We start from the raw sequence: 18,915 nt of genomic DNA on the forward strand, positions 1-18,915 counted from the left end.
CTGAGACCTGGCCCAGCAGCCCAAAGGGGAGTGCCCGGCTACGGCCACGTTCCTCGTCTCAATCAAACCACTCATTTAAAGGTGAAGAAGCAGAAGTATGGTGTTTAGAAAACAAAAACAAAACAAAACAAAAACAACCATAGAGCAGGAAAGCTGATGAGAAGGCAATCTCCAAGTGGTGATTTCTAGGCCCAGAACGGGTCTCCCGAGCAACGTACAAAATTATATATTCTGAGTCCCAAAATAATGAATGGTCACTGCAGAAATACTCGTTCCACACAGGACTTTCTAACATGATGTTAGACAGCTGAGCCACCCTCCGCTCACCTCTGAAAAGGGAGCCACTGGTAACAGTTTGGGCCAAAACCCCACAGAATTTTCCCGGGTATCTACGTACAGCGCAAAGGCACCATCCCACACGCACGGGTCAGCAACCTGCTTTAGTATTTAAGAAATAGGTTTCTGACATCTTTCCTTGTGTTTGATTTTGACCAAATGAATGTTGTAATTCCAACGAGACCGTTTTTCTTTTTTGTCCCGATTCCTTTTGTAACACTGATGCTTTGAGGGGGGGGACCATGATGCTTTGTGTCAAGTACCCTGGCCTGGACATCCTTCCTTCTGACATTGAGTTGACCTTGTCTGAGCAGCGATTCCTGGGCTTGAGACACAAGAGGGTCATGGCATCTATTTGGGGGTCTTCGGGAGTCTCTCCAGAGAGCAGAGTTGGGTAGATACTGGCATTTGCACAGTATTTGCCCCGGAGAAGCAGGCCAAGCGGCACCCTTTAATTAATTTATACCCAGAAATGTACGTCCTCTGCCTTCTGTTTGGCAACTTGCTTTTTGCACTTAGCAATTTATTTCGGGCACCATTCCTTGCATTGGAGTTGAAGTAAAAATACTTTAATTACCAGTAGGGGCTGATCTGAGAGCAGGGGCAGGTAGGAACAAGGCATGGCGAGACCTCAGGCTCTTGCTATTTAACACTAGAACCTCTTCCGTCTCATTTATTCAAAAGCAGAGCCATGTGAATAATTGTTCTACAACATTCTTTATGCCATTTAAAGGTAACCTGTTCTTTGAAGGTTTTAACAGGCGGTTATGGGGGAGGGGCAGCCAAAGGATTAAGGCCTGTGTTGCGAAGCCCGAAGCCCGAGAGGCCTCTGCTGTAGTACGCCGCCCCGGCTCTGGAGAAACAGGCGGGCACCACCTAGAAAAAGCCTTTGTACGGGAGGGAGGCAAAACTCTTTTATCATTGGTTTGATGTATTTTCTTTTTTTTTTTTTTAATAAATTAATTTTTATTGGTGTTCAATTTACCAACATACAGAATAACACCCAGTGCTCATCCCGTCAAGTGTCCCCCTCCGTGCCCGTCACCCACTCACCCCCACCCCCCGCCCATTTTCTTAATAGAAGAAAAGTATCTGGGGACTGACGCGATGGGGGTAGGGGAGACACTGCAGTGTGCAAAGGGACAGGGAGCTGGGATGGGAGCTCTTTGGGTGACGGAGGAGGTGGTTTTCTCCACCTGCCTCTTCTCTTGGGCAACACTGTTCCGGTGTAGTGCCAAGGCCGGCCTGCTCCTTCCGATTCGAGTCCGATGCCTGGTAGTAAGCACGTGTTTGCTCGGGGCTCCCGGCTAAGGTTTTACTGGACGGAAAGGGGAGGCTGGAGCGGGGAGGCCTGGAGGCCCGGCTCTGCCCCTTGCTCAGCATGCAGCGACCCAAACTGGAATTCAAAACCCCTGGTGGGAAGGAAGCTGGGCCCTGCTCTGGAGGGACCGCTCAGATTGTGTGAAGGTGCTGCAAGGTGGGCGGCGGCAGGCTCGGGGGGCCCGGAGGGCCCGCTTCGGGGAAGATGTGCCCCATTCACGCCTCCCACAGCCACTGCCTGTGAGACACCCCGACCCACAGCCAGAGGCAGCTTCCCTGCAGGATGTGCTCTTAAGACACATCGAGTCTTTTCCAACTTCATGCTCTTTTAAACCAAGGTTTCCCGACCTTGTCATTACGGGCATTATAGCCCGGATAATTGCTGGCTGCGGGGCGGCTCTGGGGGTACTGGAGGGTACTGGGCAGCGCCGGTTTTACCCGTTAGGTGCCAGTGGCCCCTTCCCGTCATACCGTCTCCCCGCAGGCCTCTGGGTAGGACCAAACGTTCCCTGGAAGCCGAAGGGCACCTGCAAAGGCAGTTCCTTCACGGGGCCGTGTGAACGGTGAGGTTGGGATGGGGGGGGCATGAAATACATTTACAGATGTCCGCATCCTCCTTTGATTGAAAGTCACACATGCATTTTAGGGGAAAAAAGCTGCACACGTTCAGACGTAACAGCACACCCGCCTTTATAACTCGCAGTTTGCAGGTCAGGCCTTGCGCACGTCTACAGCCGCCCGCTCACCCAGCCGGTGCTTCCGGCTAGAGCCGCGTTTCCCGGATTCTCTGTGTGGGTGTCACGGTGGCCTTGGTGGCCTTGAACAGGAGCTGGCCAGAAGAGGCCCGGCCACGGCGGCCGGGGTCACGCGGGCCGCGCTAGGTCACCGCGCCTCTGTCTCACTCACGTCGGTCTGCATCTTTGATGTGGGATCTCACTCCCTTTTCCCACAATTTAGGAGAGAAGGAAGGGGAGGCGAGGCAGACGCCGGGCCCGGCTGGCTGATACGGGAGCGGTGGGCGAGGTTTGGGGGTGAGATGAGGTCTCCACACGAATCTGTTGTACACGCCTCACTTGACACGCTCGCTAACAATCTGGAAGGCCGGACACCGGAGTTCTTGGAAACTGACTAGTAATTTAGGTGACAGTGTGCCCACTATCTTGCAAGCAATTCTTTGGCGAATCTTTTAGGAAAGATCAGTGGTCACTGCATAATTTGTCTTTCTGATGAGTATTTTCGTGATGCACGTTATGCTCCACTGAAGCAAATTATGCAGGCAATTGAAAATGACAATAGAATTCATTTTACAACCCAGGAAGTGCAGCTTTGTTTATTAAGAATATATTCATTCCGTTTGGAGAGTGAGGCAGTTTTTATTTTCGTGTGTGTAATGTCGACAGGTAATGAAATTTGTCACAGATTCACTTTACCATATGCGTCCAAGTCCATTAGTTCATAATCTAAGCAGCCAGTGGCATCCACAGTAGTTAATGTTAACAATTTTCTCAATTCCAGAGCTTCAGATGCTTATTCCTGAAGTCCCTGAGTGAGTTGTTTTTAAAATTTTTTCAAGAGCACGCACATTAAAAATGTAAGATGTTGGATGAACGAGTAAAACTCAGACTACAAACGTCACCGTGTTGGATTTTATGTAATAACGGATTGAGATGTGACATTTTGGTCACCATTTGATGCATGTCGACAAATTCCGAGATCAGTGGCACTATCGGCCCATTACGTCATGATTTCATTAAAGAAAATTCCTAAAAAAAAAAAAAATCCTTGAAGAGGACAGCGAAATCTGATGGGAGACCACACTGAGGAGACACACTGTCGCCTTGGCGTGAGCCTGTACCTCTATTTCTATGGTAACCTGTGATCTGCTTTCCAGTCACACCTTTGCAAGGCTGGTTTTCGCCCTCACGAACACTGCGCCAGGAGCACTGGAGGTGAACAGACCTTCCTTCCTATGTCGTCTCTTTGTGGAAAAATCGGACAAAGGGAAAATAGAAGGTAATATTCGGAGGCTTCTCATGAGAACACAATAGGGACGGACGCTCACTAATTTTCAGATGACTTACACGTCTGAAAGATCGCAGAGCTAAAAACCGAATATTAAAGAAACAACTACTCAGGGGCCCTCACAGATCCATTCAGTGGATGTCTTGGGCTTTAATGAAATTGCAAATGCTCATCTGATCTGATAAAGTAAACACTTAGAGGCTTGCCCAGGATGGTTGAAAATTTTATTTTGGTCCAGCAGTTCTCAACCTGGAGTGATTTTCGTCTCCTGGGGGTCGTTTGGCAATGCCTGGAGGCACCGTGGGTTGTCACAACTGGTGTCCTGTTGCTGGGGGTGGTGATGGTACTGCGCGCGCGCGTGTGTGTGTGTGTGTGTGTGTGTGTGTGTGTGCCCGCAGGTGCATACTCACTACTGACAACTAGTGGGTAGAGGTCGGCTGTGATGCTCCACATCCACAAGAGCCCTGACACTACCCCTTACCCGCTCCCGCATCCAAAATAAAAAAATTACCCGCCCCAGACAGGAGGCTGAGAAACTCAGCATCCAGCCTCGGGGACGGGGGTCCCGAAGGAGGCACGAATATGGGACATACGACATCACTGAGCATAACCGTTCAGAGACATGAAATGCTCGGGAGACACCCCCGGTAGCAGTCCTCTTCCCTGTCCTTGTACTGCGCTTACTTCTTTGCTATTTCACTTAAAGGGCAAAGAAAAGAAAAGAAAGGGGGAAAAGGAAAAAGAAAGTACCCGGAAACAAACAAACAAACAAACAAACAAAATCACCGTTTTTTTCTGACGGCCTTTCGGTTACAAGGCGAACACTCCCGGCTTGCAGGCCTTCGTCCGTTGTGGCCGCCTGGCCCTGCGCCAGCAGCCTCGGGCCCGCACACCCGGCAGGCACAGTCCTGGTGGACCCTGGCGCCCTGCTTGATTTAACTGTAAGGTCCGATACGTTTTTTTGATTTTTCCCCCTGTTGACTGAAAAGGCACTTACCTCCCCCAGTTGCCTGCGGACGCACCTGCCTGTGGCATCCTCCCCTAAGGACCGAGGCCTCTCCCTCCCTCCCCGGGCCTGCGAGGACGCGCCGCCCCGCCCGCGTGAGGAGGGCGCCGCGGGCTTCCCGGGGCCGCGGGTACGCCCAGGCCGTCCGGGCGCAGCCAGAGGGCGCCAGCGGGCCGCAGAGAGGGGCCCCCAGGTCCCGGCGGCCGCGGGCAGGTGACGCGCGCGGGCTTTTGTCTGAGGACGCGCAGCCGGGGTGAGCGTCGCCGCGCCGTCTCCCGCATCCGTCCCCGCCGACAGGTGAGCCAGGTGGGTGGACGTCCCCGCCCCCGCCCCCGCCCCCCGGGCCCCCGGACCCCCGGACCCGCCGCCGCGCGCCACCGCGCAGGACCCGCCGCTGCCTCTGCTCGGCCGCCGCCTGCCCTCCGCCCACAGCATCCTCGCGGGGCGCGGCGCCCACCCCCCGCCGGCGCACCTGGGCCGCCGCCCTCGCCCCGGGCCGCGCTCGCGGACTCGCCCTGGGTCGGCGGCCCCCTGCGGCCGCGCGGTGCCCGGGTCGCCCTCGGCCTCGGCCTCGCCGCGCGTCCAGGCGTGCGGGTGTCTGGGTGTCCGGGTGTCCAGGTGTCCAGGCGTCCAGGTGTCCAGGCGTCCCGGTGTCCAGCTGTCCAGGCGTCCGGGTGTCCAGGTGCCCAGGTGTCCGGGTGTCCGGGTGTCCAGGCGTCCGGGTGTCCCGGTGTACAGGTGTTTAGGTGTCCGGGTGTCCCGGCGTCCGGGCGTCCAGGCGTCCGGCTGTCCAGGTGTCCGGGTGTCCCGGTGTCCAGGTGTCTGGCTGTCCGGGTGTCCCGGTGTTCAGGTGTCCGGGTGTCCGGGTGTCCCGGTGTCCAGGTGTCCGGGTGTCCCGGTGTCCAGGTGTCCAGGCGTCCAGGTGTCCGGGTGTCCGGGTGTCCAGGCGTTCGGGGCTCCTGCGGGCGCGGCGCGCGAGGGTGCGGGGGTGCGGGGGTGCGGGACGGGCAGCAGGTGCAGGGGGCGCCGTGGGCACCGCGGGGCGGGTGCGGCCAGTCCAGGGGGAGACGGAGAGAGGGAGGGAGAGGGCGAGGCAGAGGCAGAGGCAGAGGCAGAGGCAGAGGCAGAGGCAGAGGGAGAGGGCGAGGGCGAGGCAGAGGGGTGCCCACGGACGCGGGGCTCGGCTCGGCTCGGCGGGGGAGGGGCGCGGAGGGGGGCGCGCGCAGGCCGGGGGAGGGGCGCGGAGGGCCGGGGCCGGGGCCGGGGCCGGGGCCGGGGCGCAGGGGAGGCGGGCGGGGCCCGGGGCGGCGCGGAGGGGCGGGGTTCGCGGGAGGCGGGAGGCGGGAGGCGGGAGGCGGGCGGCGGGCGGGCGCCGGGGGAGGGCGCTGGGCAGGAAGGGGAGGGGGAGCGCGGGCGCGAGCGGCGCAGGGGCTGCGGCGGCAGTAGCGGCGGCGGCGGCAGTAGCGGCGACGGCGGCGGCGGCGGCGGCGGCAGCTCCCACTCGCTCCTCGCTGCGGGCTCGGCCGTCGAGCCGGGACTCAGCCTCCGCCCGCGGCCAGGCACCCGCCGGCCACGCCCGCACCCGCGCCGCTCGCGGCACCGCGCTCCCCGGGGGCACAGCACCCGAGCCGGTAAGAGGGCGCCCCTGGCCCGGGCCCCGCGCCCCTGCCCCCCGCGCCCCTGCCCCCCGCGCCCCTGCCCCCCGCGCGCCCCTGCCCCCCGCGCCCCCGGCCTTTGTTCTCTGGACGGCGGCCTCCGCGGGGCTCCCGTCGGGCGCGGGGCGCGGGGCGCGGGGCGCGGGGCGCGGGGGGCGCAGCCTGGCGCAGGGGTGGGGGGGGGCGAGCGCGCCCGGGGCCGGGGGGCGCGCGGCGGGGACCTGTCGGAGCGCCGCGGGGCCGCGGGAGCGGATGTCACCGGCCGGGGAGGGGCGCGGGGCGCACGGGGCGCGGGGCGCAGAGCGGGGCGCGGCCCCCCGGGCCAGGGGCGGGCTTGCTCGGGGGCTCCCGTGGGCGCCCCGGGGAGGCTGCGGGGGGCGCGGCGGGTGCGGCCGACAGCGGCAGCGCTGCGCCCCGACGCCCGCCCCGGCTCCCCGCGCCCGAGGCGGGGGGACTGCGGGCCCCGGTGGGTGCGCCCCGGGCCCTCCGGGAAGACTCGCCGAGCGCCCGCCTCCCCGGAGACGCCGCCGCCCCGGGCGGGCCTCGAACCCGCGCCGCCCGCGCGACCGCCCCGCGGAGGTGGGCGCGGCGCCCACGGGTGCAGCCCGGGCGCCCAGCTTGGGGGGACCCGCTCGGGCTCCGGCGGGGCCGGCGGCGCGGGGGGGGGGGCGGGGGCCCCCCGGGGTCGCCCCGGGGCTCGGGGGCCGGGCGCTGCGGGCCGAATGAATGAACCGGGGCGGTGATTACCTATTCCTTTGTCTCGGCCTGGCGCATGCGCCGGAGAGCTGGGTGTGGAGGCCCCCGGCAGCCCCAGCCGAGCGCCCCATCACCCACCCACCCACCCCCTCCGCGCGCCGGGGAACAAAGGCGTTTGCCCCAAATGTTGCGTGAAACCCCTGGACGCAGAGGACCGGGGCTCCGCGCGCGCGCGGGTGTGTTTCTTCTTTTTCCAGGTTGCCTCTCGCCCTTGGCATTCTTAGTGATGAAAAATAAGATTATCCTTGGTGCTGAGAGCAAACTGTGGATTATATTCGTGACCGAACACTGATTTTCCTTCCTAGCACTGCCCATTGTCCCCCCCCCCCCCCCCCGCCCCCATGGCCTATTGCACCGCAGTGATGGAGGCCCCCTCGATTTGCATCACTTAACCATTTGACAGATTTTTTTTTTTTGCTGCTGGTCCTTTGATTAAGGGACGCTGGTCCCCAAACTGACAGCGGCTATCGGCCCCTAGTGTCACTACTTGGAAGAAATTAAGACATTTCTGGCGCTTGTGGGAACAAGATGGCCTACAGAGCGGAGCAGGGGGAAGTGGTCACCTTGTCAGAACCCGAACCCAGTCTGTTCTTCTCTGGATTCCTGCCTCATTGTTTCACTAGGGATCCCAAAAGGCCAGCCCCATGGAGAAGGGAATCACGGATAGGGGAGGAGGAAGAAGGCAACCGGGGCTGCTGGGGTAAAGATGCTTGACTGGATTCATGATGCTTCCTTTTTTTTTTTTTTTTTTTCTTTTTCTTTTTCTTTTTTTGGCAATATCTAACAGAAGCCATGATACACGTACCTTTGATGGCTGATTTTCTTCAAAATGATGTATCATCCAGGTTATGGCCATTCAGACTTCTTTTTGACTTTAGGGGCTACTTTATTGTACCATCCAAAAGGCCACTTATGGAAAGAAAATAGCTAAATGCCGTGTTTTTGCAATGGCCCATTACAAATTTTCTGTTTAAGTATTCTCGGCACACCCTGGCAGGACAACATGTGGCAGGAAAATGGAAGTCATGTCTTTTGTTCCTTTTAATAAAAGGATATTGATACTGATCACGTTTAATATGGCCGGGCCCATCCTTGAGAGGGTAGCTGCTGGTACCCTCTCTATTCCTTAGTATTGAGCCGCTTATTATGGTGTCGAGGGCTGTCTGCAGGTTTTTTCTTTTTTTTCCTTTGAGGTTATGTCTTTTGAGGGAGAGGTGAGTTGGAGTAGATGGGCTTTGATAGCAAATATATACCAATATGCCCCCAATTCAGTAAGTCTTAGTTTTTAAGCAAGATAATTTTTAAACCGGATTTGCAAAAATCATCAGTTCCCTTACTCTTTTATCCAGCTTGGTTTTTGGCAGTCCCTGGCAGGTGGAGAAAGGGAGCTAATGGGCCTTCCGACAAAAGGCGCCCGCGATGAGCATATCGCAATGGCATTTTTGTCTCTTAACTGGTGCTCGTGCTTTCATTATGGCGTGCGGAAGAGAACCTTCTCTCCTGCTGGACCACCCTAATTTGAATGTCCAATGGAAGAGCTCTAAGGGCTTCAGCTGCCTATCCTTGGGCGCATCTCTACAATCTTACTGAATTTACCAGAACACGTCACAGGATAGCGTGAGATGTGATGCGTTCCGTCTCTTTAGCTTTTGTGGTTTTTGAAACAAATTTACATTAAGAACACTTTAGAAACCATTTTCGCTTCATGGCCAAGATAAGCAGAGTATGAAAAACTGACATTTGGGGGAGTTCTAGTCACTGTAAAATGGATGTCTGGGTGTTATACACAGTAGTTTTGTAAAGACTTGCAAAATCCAAGACTGTTTTTTAAGGTGCCATGTCTAGACACACATGCTTACACACACATATGTACACACATACACACACGTGCTTATATGTACACATGCAATAAAAAATGAAATCTTACTGATGATAACGAAACTAAGTTAGTTGTGTAGAATATTACTCAATAGTGCTTCGTGTCGGTCTTTGGAAAGTAATCAATTTTGTTCTTTCTAAATATATGTGCGTACATGGGGGCGTCTAGCTAGGGTCCTAAGAGGCTCCTTTCCAGTTTCTAGCGGTGTAAAACGAATGGGCTGCTCTGAACGTCTCGGATTAAGATGTCCATTTACGGGTTTACAAACTCACGTGAGGCACTCCTGAACTTTAAAAGCTGTAGTGAACGATGCTCACAAAATAAAGGACTTACAAAATTGTTCTGTCTTTATTTTTCTAATCTCTTGTTAAAATCGTGTTTTGAAAGACATCCCAAGAAGGCCTGTCAACTCTCCTGTGTCAGAAGCAATCGCTTTTGGTGTCTGATTCTGTTGAAAGAAATGCCCCGATTTGCTTAGGCCTTTATGTTGCATGTGGTTGGACCTGCCCGATTGACCCCTTCTGTACCAGGGATCAGCGTCTTCGTGATCATTTTAGCTGGTGAACGGGAAGCCGGGGGGCCACTGAGGACACTCTGAGATGTAGACGAGCTGAAGTTCTCAGGGAAATGGGTGCAGCATCTAGCATTCATCAGGTCTGCTCGACCACCCTTGGCTTTGAGGTTGTGAATAGCCCGGAATTGTTTTCGAAGAGAAAACCCTCTGTGTGTCTGGGGCAGGCACCCCGAGGCACAGTGCAAAGTGCCTGGGTTTGAAAAATCCCTAGACTCCGTCCGGCTCAGCCCCGGTGGGCAGACTACTGGAGGCCTCCGTGAGTTTCACTACTTCAGTTGTAGGGTTGGGGTAATAATTGTTCATTTTCTCACGATACTAAGGACCACCCATACGGCTGAACAGCGCAGAAGCACAATGACTGGCTCTCCGAGGCTTCCTGACCTCGCCCTTGCACCTCCGCACGGTCCGCGTGATTGACGCCCTCACCCACTCTGTGCGTGGAGCTGCAGTTGTGGCCCGAGCTGATTAATCAAGGCCTCGGGGTTTCAGGCTTAGAAATGGGGTAGTTCGCTTTCAGAGACGCTCAGCTATCATAATTGCTAACTAGTGTCCTCCTACATGTGCGTATTTGACATTTAATGAGACCCTGTGGGAATTTGCCCAAAAGTGGATTGGACGAAGCCAGGTAGCCACCCTCACTGAACTTCCCAGGGCCGCTTACGTAACTCAGGAGGTGGCACTGACATTCTTTTGAGAAAATACAGGGGTAGTCCTGAAGCCCCGACGCCGCGGCCTGCCAAAGAAGGGTCTCGGTGGCAGGCGCTTCCGTCCGCCACTGTTTCTCTAGACAGACACCGAGGTTAAGTGTCCGCTGAACCTTACGAGAGCAAAAGATGAGCGTGTGGCATCCAGTTCTTACCAGCTCGTAGGTAAATTGTGATCTTGAGAAGACTCGGGCCTTAGCGACGCTGATCCAACAGCATTCTCCTCCCCCTGGACGTCAGAAATGGGGTGACGTGGAGGCAGAGGAGTCCTGTCGTGCATTTTCCTGCTTCTGCAACCCGAGGATTTAAATAACTTTAAAAAATCAGGCTTTCCAAAGGCAGTAGATCTTTTTTTTTTTTTTTCTTCAAACAAAAACAGGGAAAGCAGAGAGTTTTTGGACTAGCCAAGGCCATCGGTGAGGGGAGGTTGCAAGCGAGCAGGTTTCAAAGTCTAGGAATAAATTCCTGAAAGCTTTGGAGGCTTAGAAATAGAAACCATCTGCATGCACACCAGGGGCCTGGGGCATAAGGAAACATTTCAAGATATAGAAAAAGGGCGTTTCGTGGGGAAGGCAGTGCATTCACACCATATTTCCTCCTTATCACTTAAACATTTTATGAACTTTGTTTTTGAATCGATGATTTTTTTCTTCATTTTAGAAAGAACTGGGTTTCATCGGTTTGTTGCTTAAACTTGTAAATACACATTTCAGCCGTCGCTTGTACATTGTGTGGGGAGTATGATGCCTAGAAAAGCCTGATACGGAGGGCGGGGTGTGGTGGACTTGGACTTGGGGCCCGTCACTGGGTTAAGAATCCGGTCTCTGCTGTGTGGCTTTCTCGGCAGATTGCTTAGCGTCTCTCTGTGCCTCCGTCCTCATCCACGAAATGCAGGTTACAGCTGAGTCTCTGCAAGGATTAAGTGCAGTCGTCAAACACCCAGGACACTGCCTCACGTATTCTGTATGTCTCTGTAAAGCACATTCACCATAAAATGGTGAGAGAACCCGCCTTCCCCTCCGCCTGTAGCCATTCACGTGCTCCTTTCAGAGGCCGGGGCCCTGGGGCCTTGGGTGCAAGTTGGTTGAATGTAGAAGTACGAGGTTTAGGAAGACCCTCCAGGTGTAGCCCTGGTACCTTGAATAGGTTGCCAGGGCACTTGTACTCGTTTCAAAAGTCCAGAGCGGGTTGATTAGTACAACCCTAGCCTCCATATGGAACTGATATTTAAAAAAAAAAAAAAAAGAAAGAAAGAAAAAGAAAGAAAGTCCTTGCCAGTTCAGAGACCTTCGGAGAAAGGCTTACTGTTTTGATAATGTTGAGATCTGGGTAAGGCTGTATGACCTGGGGAACAGACATAATTCATTCAGATTCCTGAGCCTACTAGCTTCTGTGGTGTCCTGGATCCAGATGCGTTCGTTTGCATTTGAAAGGAGTGTCTTACTAGTAAGTCATTAGGACTAAGATTGATAGAAACCGCTCTTGATATTTGAAATTCCGAGGACACGTGGTATACACTTGCTTGTTGCGCACATCGCCACCAGCCTATGCCAGGAGTTGAACTTTTATTATTCAGGAATGTAGAGGTCGTCACCTGTTGACAAAATGCTTGGAATTAATTATCCCCATGGAGACCTTGGTCACCCTGGCTTCTTAAAAGCAAAAAGGAAGTTCATTGGACTTTCAGATATTTGGGTTTGATGGATCCTGGAATCAGTTTGAACCTTTCAGGTATTTAAATTGGTGATCTGCCCAAGTGATTTGTATTTGACCTTCTGGACACTGAGTTTTGCTCTTAGGTGAAGGTAAAGTCATTTCCATTTTGCTTAAATCATTTTCTTTTCTTTCTTTCTTTCTTTCTTTCTTTCTTTCTTTCTTTCTCTTTCTTTCTTTCAAGGATTTATTTATTTATGTATTTATGTGAGAGAGAGAGAGCGCGCATGTGCACCCAAGCCGCGGGAGGGGCGGAGGGAGGGGGAGAAGCAGACTCCCCCTGGGCAGCAAGCCCCACCCAGGGCTCCATCCCAGGACCCCAGTCATGACCTGACCCAAAGGCAGGCGCTTAACCGACTGAGCCAGCCAAGTTAAATCATTTTCTAACGGTTTTTAAAACAGGTTTTTGAATCTTACAGATGTAGGAGGGAAATTGTATTTTACTTTATCTGTCAGGTATTCACCATAGGAAACGTTTCGGATAGGGATGTTGTATCTTTTAAGTGTTTTCCTCTATGAAAGTTTGGGTATTTTTTGTTGTTGCTTAATCTGGAGAAGTTAAAGGATGAGATTGGACATTTGTTGATATTTCCTTGTATATCCTATGCTCTAATTGAATTTTATCTCCTCAAACAAATTGTAAAATGCATCTTACCCAGGCGTAAGTGGAAAATGGAGGGCTCAGTAATGACCATAAGATTGTAGGGCTAATAGAAAGTCATAGAATTCACATCCATATCGATGGCCCTGTTCTGCTCTCTGGTGCGACACTGTGTTTTCCATGAGCCTTGGCCATTTTGTCTGGAATATAATGGGTGACCTTCTAATAGATTAGCATCTTTGATATTCATTTAGAGAGAGTTGATCCTAAGTTTTTCAAGAAAAATTACTTACTATAGAAGGGATTCAATGCAGAATAAATATTGAGTCAGTACATACGTTAAGTGACCTGCAGATTAGAAGTGCTTCTTGTCATAGTGAACTTGGCCTAGTGTCCTTAAGTCATCCTTTTCTTGGATGGTGATGATGATGGTGGTGGTGGCCGCTCCGAATAAGGACTCTTAGATGGATATGGCCTTGGTTGTTCCCTTTGCTTTCCTCAATACACCTCGCAAGGGGAGATACACACCTAGATGCCTTACCTGTAATTCGCCCAGTTACTAACCAGGGATGCTACTTGACCTCCTTCCTGCTATGCACTTAGGGTCGCCCAACGAGAAGCAAACTGAGTCCTATCGTTGTGAACCCATTTTCATTCTGCCTCCATGTAGGATTCATTTGCAGAAAATTGGTGACTGCTTTCAAATACCACCCTAACTCCAGCCTCAATCTTTTGTAAATACTTGTGTCATCCTCCCAGAATGTTTGAAAGCTCGTGACCTAAACAATTATTTTTGGAACTCAAAAGGATCTTAGAAAAGTTGGTGGCTTACTCAAAGTCTCATGAGCTGGTTAGTGGCCCAGTGGAAAACCAGGTTATTTCCCAATAAAGCCTCCCTGCTGCTGCCCCTCCCTTCTGTGGAATTGAGTCAAACTCTTACTCAATGTCTGTAACTTAAATTCTTACCATTCTTTGACCCTGGTACCATTTTTTGAAAATCCAGTCCTGATCCTGTATGCCTCTCCCTGCCGCCCTCTCCTCTGCACAACGAATCTCTTCTGCCATTGATGGGGACCACTGGTGCCCCTTATCTGTGGTTGGTACCTGCTATGGCTTTACTCCATGCCATCTTTCCCCTTCAACTTACCTCGCCCCTCTTGCATTATAGGACGTGACTTCCTTCACATGCCAAAGCATTTATGGCACGCATTAAAATAACGTTGCTTATAAGAGTAAATTTTGGGGTCACATCTTTGCTTTCTTCCTCAAATGAACAGTGGTGCTGGCTGGGGGCGGGGGGGGGGGCGGAGCAGGTGCTATGGAGTGAGGGGACACATTGGAAAAGAAAGCCAGTTGGCTTTAGGCTGGTTTGGGGGCTGTGAAGTGGTGCATAGCCCAGTGCTGTGCCCCAGGAAATGCTCAGGGAGGCCCTTGGAAGATCCAGGGTGTCGTGGGGAAGGGTGGACACCAGCTCTTCCGTGGATTGCTGAGGTTCTCTGGCTCAGTGGTTTGAGAGCTGCGTAAAGCCCGAGGTTGAATCTTTTTTCTTTAGAATTACCACGGATAGCACCGGGGCCGAGTTAGAGGATTTAAGAGAGCTGCAGGTTCCTGAAGTAGCCGTTAAAATACGGCCCTTAAGGCCTTACGTTGTTAAAACACACTGGAGAGCTTAATAATCGGGTATTTGGAACTTATTTGAGCACTGTGAGTTGTTTGTGGGCATTCACACTTGGAGAAACGGTGGTAAGTTTACTTTGGGTGAGATTCAGTTTTAATTTCATATTTAAAAATGAGCTAGACACTCCGGTAAGTTCACTTTTGATGAGATACGGTTTTAATGTCATATTTACAAGGATCCATCTAGACGTTCCAGTAAGGGGAGAGCAAGCGTCGACGAACGTACGTTCTTTCCAGGGAAACCTGCAATCCGTGTGACTTCACAGTTTTTATAAATGCTTTTAATTATTACCGCTTTGTAGGTCAGAAATACATTCCTAAAATAAATCCAAATGGAAACTTCTTTTTCAAGTTTATGAAGAAACACGAGAGAACAGCCTTTCCTGGTTGAGCTTTCTAAATTACAAGTTTCTTGGACGGCTTAGCAAACCGATTTTGCACGGAGCCACCTCATTTACCTGTCGACACACACCCTCTGGACTAGACTAATACACCCGCCAAGTTATGTAGTAACAGGGTCTAGTTGGGGAAACATTGTATCAAAAGAGACAATAAGAGCAACCATCTAGTAACTGTAAGAACATCCCTATTTTCCTTTTTTTTTTTTTGAATTTTATTTATTCATGAGAGACACACAGAGAGAGGCAGAGATACAGGCAGAGGGAGAAGCAGGCTCCATGCAGGGACCCCGACGTGAGACCCGATCCCGGGACCCCGGGGTCATGCCCTGGGCCAAAGGCAGATGCTCAACCACTGAGCCACCAGGTGCTCCAGAACGTCCCTATTTCTCAAGAATATATAGAAGAAAGGTCTTCCTGGGCCTGTGGAGTACTGTCCTAGCTTCTCTGAGCTTGTCTTGAAAACAGTAGGGGCTGAAGGGATGTTTGCCTCTGGCCTTTACAGATGTTCTCAGCTGTTTGGATGCAGAGTAGGGGCGTCTGTATTTGCCTCGGGCATCTTTGAGCCGAGATCGGGAGAAAGGAAAATCTAGAGAAATCGGTGATGTAGAGGTGGGAAGATGAGAGGTGACTTTCTGCCCTCCTTCATCCTGCATCGCATCAGGAAGGTAGGGTGCGGGTACGTGACCACGTCGGCATTCACTACAGACATTCATATGATTAGAGAAGGTGGTCTGGAATCTTCTCCAAGTGACTCATGAAAGAATCTCAACAGTTGCTGGTGACCCTGGCTCCTGGGGCTTCTCAGGATCTCCCAGCCTCAGTGAATACCGCCCTGTTGACAGGTCAGGTTTCCTCAGTAGCCCTGGTGATCTTTTGTCGAGACCTCTAGTCTCGAATTCCCAGGGCTCACCCAACTGGACTTGGGAAACCTGGTTCTAGAATTTCCAGGGCTTGGCTCTCAGACACATGGTAACAGGTGTTTGTAGCAACGTTCTCTACAAGGTTGTTAACGCAAGATGAATAGTGGTTTCTCAGGTATGTGTTTTCTTCACGCGACCGCCGTCTGCAAGTTACTTTTGTCCCTCATCCAATCCAGTGCTTGGCTGATGATTGAGAAGTTTCACGGAAGGTCTCGCTGGTGTAAGAAATAAAAACATTAATAGTTCACTCCATTTCCCTCCTTCCTTTCTGGTCTGACTGGGTTTGTTCCCACCATCCAGAGAGTTTAGCTTTATTTCATCTGTCCTGGAGTCTCTTGGGTGGGTGGCCATCCTAGGAGACCCCGACTGGCCACAATGCAGACAGAAGTGACTTTAACACAGTGGAATTCTATTACACAGGACTTCACTAAGGTAAGAGTGAAGTATTCCAACTTCCATGGTAGTTGGAATAGGGAATGGAATTAACGCGGTGGGAAAGGAGCTCTCGTAATGTTTCTAAGATCTTAGGTTCAGCATTCAACCAACTCTGAAGCAGAGAGTGTAACAAAAAGTGAATTAAAAAAAAAAGATTTTATTTATTTATTTATTTATTTATTTATTTATTTATTTATTTATTTATGAGAGACACAGAAAGAGGGAGAAGCAGGCTCCCTGCGGGGAGCCTGATGTGGGACTGGATCCCAGGACCTGAGCTGAAGGCAGACGCTCAACCACTGAGCCCCCCCAGGGGCCCCAAAATGTGAATTTTTGTAAAAGTGACTCTAAATGTCCATCAGCTTCACATCACCCCCTCCCACCACCACCACCACCGAAACAACAGTGTTAATTAGCCCGTCCTGCTTACAGAAGGCCACTCTGTCGCACTTTGAACTTGAGTGCTGCCCATGGTAACACAGTCTTTGACCGAGGCCTTGCTTCCAGCAGCAAGCACCATGACGTTAGCAGGTGCTGCCTACAGGGAGCAGTTGGCCCCCTGGGACAGGTGTACTCCCGTTCCCCCTTTAACTGCTCTTCTTCAAGCCAAGAGCCACTGCTTGCAGTTCTCACTTCTGAATCGATGCCCATTGGCTGGGCATAGGACCAAAGGAGGACCTTTTGTCACTCCTTTCTATAGTGAGGTAGCCAAGAATCTCTGATAAAAGGCAAGGAAGTCCAGAATGATGTAATATTGCGAAAAATGTCACTGCTGTTTCTAAGAGGAGTGAAAAAAAAAAAAAACCTGAAGCCAGTTTTGCGTTGGGCCGGATTCCTATTGGAAGAGGGTGTAACATGGGGAGTGGGGGGAGGGTTCTGCAAAGCCCAAGCCAAGGCAACCCAGACCCTTGGGGCATTGAGACAGTTGTTAGTAGCAGCAGTGCAGAGCGCGACCAACCCAGCAGGCCCTGGCGTGTTGGCAATTGTTTGCATAGTTTGCCCGGCAGAGAAATCATCTCACTGCTTACACAACTGTTTTAGAGGATTAAAATGCACGGTGGTGAGTGTGCGGTTTAATTGGCATTCCCATTTAAACCTGGTTCTGAGAACGTATTGAACCATCGCCCTGCCTAATTAAGCGGTCTGGTCCTCAGGGGGCCGGGGGGAGGGGGCACCTGTGAGCAGTGGCGTTACTTGTTAAACGGAGGTTTGTGAAACACTTCTGAAAAGGATTGGAACGGGCCGTGCTTGGAGGTTCTTGTTCGGTAATTTTGCAGCTGGGTTTCTGGCCGGAGAGAGGGGAACACCATTCCTTTCTGTTCTGGGCATATCTGGATTCCCCTTGTGTGGGCAGGACTTCTGGTAAGTAGAAAAAGCAAGCAGAACCGCATTGTTCTGGGTCAGCCCTCAGTGACCCGTTGTTAGTATGCCCGCTGCTCCTTTGTCCTGGTGTCTGAGTGTGAGGAGGGAGGGACGGGGTGTTCCTGTCTTGGTCTCCTGGGGCTCCCACTACACCACTGTCTGCATGGCTGAGACAACAGAAATTGATTTTCTCATCATGTACGGGCCTAGAGGTGCAAGATCAAGGTGTTGGCACGCTTGGTTTCTTCTGTCCCTCTCCTTGGCTTGCGGTGGCCGCCTTCTTGCTGGGACTTCTTGCATCTGGTGCACACACCCACCCCTGGTGTCTCTTCCTGATTTCTATAAACACACCAGTCCTGCTTGATTAAGGTCCCCCTCCTCATGGCCTCGTGTTACCTGAATCATCCTCTTGGAGGCCCGGTTTCCAAATAGAGTCACATTTTGAAATACTGTTAGGAGGTTAGGGCTTCAACATATGAATTTTGTGGGAACACAGCTCAACCTGTAACAACTCATGCTCATTCATACTAGGAAAGGTGGTCTATGGTGAGGAACATTCCAAAGTCCCGTGTGAAAAGCTGCTTCACTCGCCCTGCCCCTCAGAAGAGGGTGGAGAGAATCGATGGTGCTTGAGCCCCTGGTTTGGTCCTCACCAATCCATGCGGGACAAACCCAAGTGCCTCCATGTGACATGAGATGCAGGGAAGTTAATTTCCCCCCAAGATTCACGTCATTAGAAAATGTCAAGCCTGGCGTAAGGTTCAAAGTCATGTTTTTGTGGCTTCTTTGGACTGGGGATGGCAAAGGGTGTAGGCAGGTACTGTTTGCTCCCTTGTTGTCATGGTGGACATTGGTACCTGCAAGAGGCCTTGGAATTCTCGACACCGTGCCCTGGGCAGTTGCCACCAACCGGCAAGTAGTAGTGTGTGGTGAAACCTGGGTTGTACTCTGGCATCCTGTTAAGATTCTCTGCCCCTGCCCACTGGCTTTCCCATGTGCAAGGACATGCACATACCGAAATATTACAAGAGCACGAACAAAGGACGTGAGAGAAAGATTTACTTAGTACAGTGTAAAGAACTAGCTAGTCTGAGTAAATGAAAATGGAGTTATTTGGTGGTAAACCCTCTTTAAAAATGTCTTACCAAGGGCCCCTGGGTGGCTCAGTGGTTGAGCATCTGCCTTCGGCTCAGGGCGTGACCCCCGGGTCCTGGGATTGAGTCCTACATCGGGCTCCCTGCATGGAGGCTGCTTCTCCCTCTGCCTGTGTCTCTGTGTCTCTCAGGAATAAATGAATAAAATCTTAAAAAATTTTTTTTAAAAATGTCCTACCAATCGTGACAAATGGCAGAGAGACCTTATTGTAAAGGAAAGAGTGGAAAAGATGTGTAGGCTGATTTAAAATCCTCCTCTAGCATCATGGCTTCCTGGTAGGGATTCACCACGCGCAGTCTCACCATGGAGCAGGTTTCCATGGCTGGAGGTGTTGGAAGATGGGTTTTAGCAAAGGCAAGTGTGTGAGAAGCAGTTAGAGTTTTGATGAAAGGTTTACCT

At 52.2% G+C, this 18,915-nt stretch overlaps 2 protein-coding genes across 6 annotated transcripts in view; one reads left to right on the top strand and one right to left on the bottom strand.

Moving 5' to 3' along the window:
• Positions 1-4,378: 4,378 nt before the first annotated feature.
• LOC129509698 (basic proline-rich protein-like) lies at positions 4,379-8,522 on the bottom strand. Its single transcript, XM_055325533.1, has 4 exons — positions 8,493-8,522; positions 6,603-7,050; positions 5,157-5,873; positions 4,379-4,617 (listed from the first exon to the last, which is right to left on the bottom strand). The coding sequence occupies exons 1-4, from the start codon at positions 8,520-8,522 to the stop codon at positions 4,379-4,381; spliced, it is 1,434 nt and encodes a 477-aa protein (XP_055181508.1).
• BASP1 (brain abundant membrane attached signal protein 1) overlaps positions 4,609-18,915 on the top strand; it is a 57,055-nt gene continuing 42,748 nt past the window's right edge. Inside the window, exon 1 of one of the 5 annotated variants that reach the window (XM_055325886.1) lies at positions 4,609-4,990. The gene's annotated coding sequence lies outside the window, so the exon portion shown is untranslated. Of the gene's footprint in view, positions 4,991-6,115; positions 6,316-16,980; positions 17,060-17,211; positions 17,362-18,915 lie in introns of those variants that run through there. The other 4 variants (XM_055325884.1, XM_055325883.1, XM_055325887.1 and 1 more) reach the window with 4 other exon arrangements.

The sequence above is a fragment of the Nyctereutes procyonoides genome, unplaced genomic scaffold (assembly GCF_905146905.1).
Source record: "Nyctereutes procyonoides isolate TBG_1078 unplaced genomic scaffold, NYPRO_anot_genome, whole genome shotgun sequence".
NCBI lineage: Eukaryota > Metazoa > Chordata > Mammalia > Carnivora > Canidae > Nyctereutes > Nyctereutes procyonoides.

Bases quoted from the DNA above. Each gene is read 5' to 3' on its own strand.
- LOC129509698 (XM_055325533.1), bottom strand. From the start codon at position 8,522: ATGCTCATCGCGGGCGCCTTTTGTCGGAAG. The intron at 7,051-8,492 runs GCCCATTAGCTC...TTCGGCCCGCAG, and splicing joins CGGGCGCCTTTTGTCGGAAG to CGCCCGGCCCCCGAGCCCCG. The intron at 5,874-6,602 runs GCCGGTGACATC...TCCCCCGCCGAG, and splicing joins GCGCCCCGCGCCCCTCCCCG to CCGAGCCGAGCCCCGCGTCC.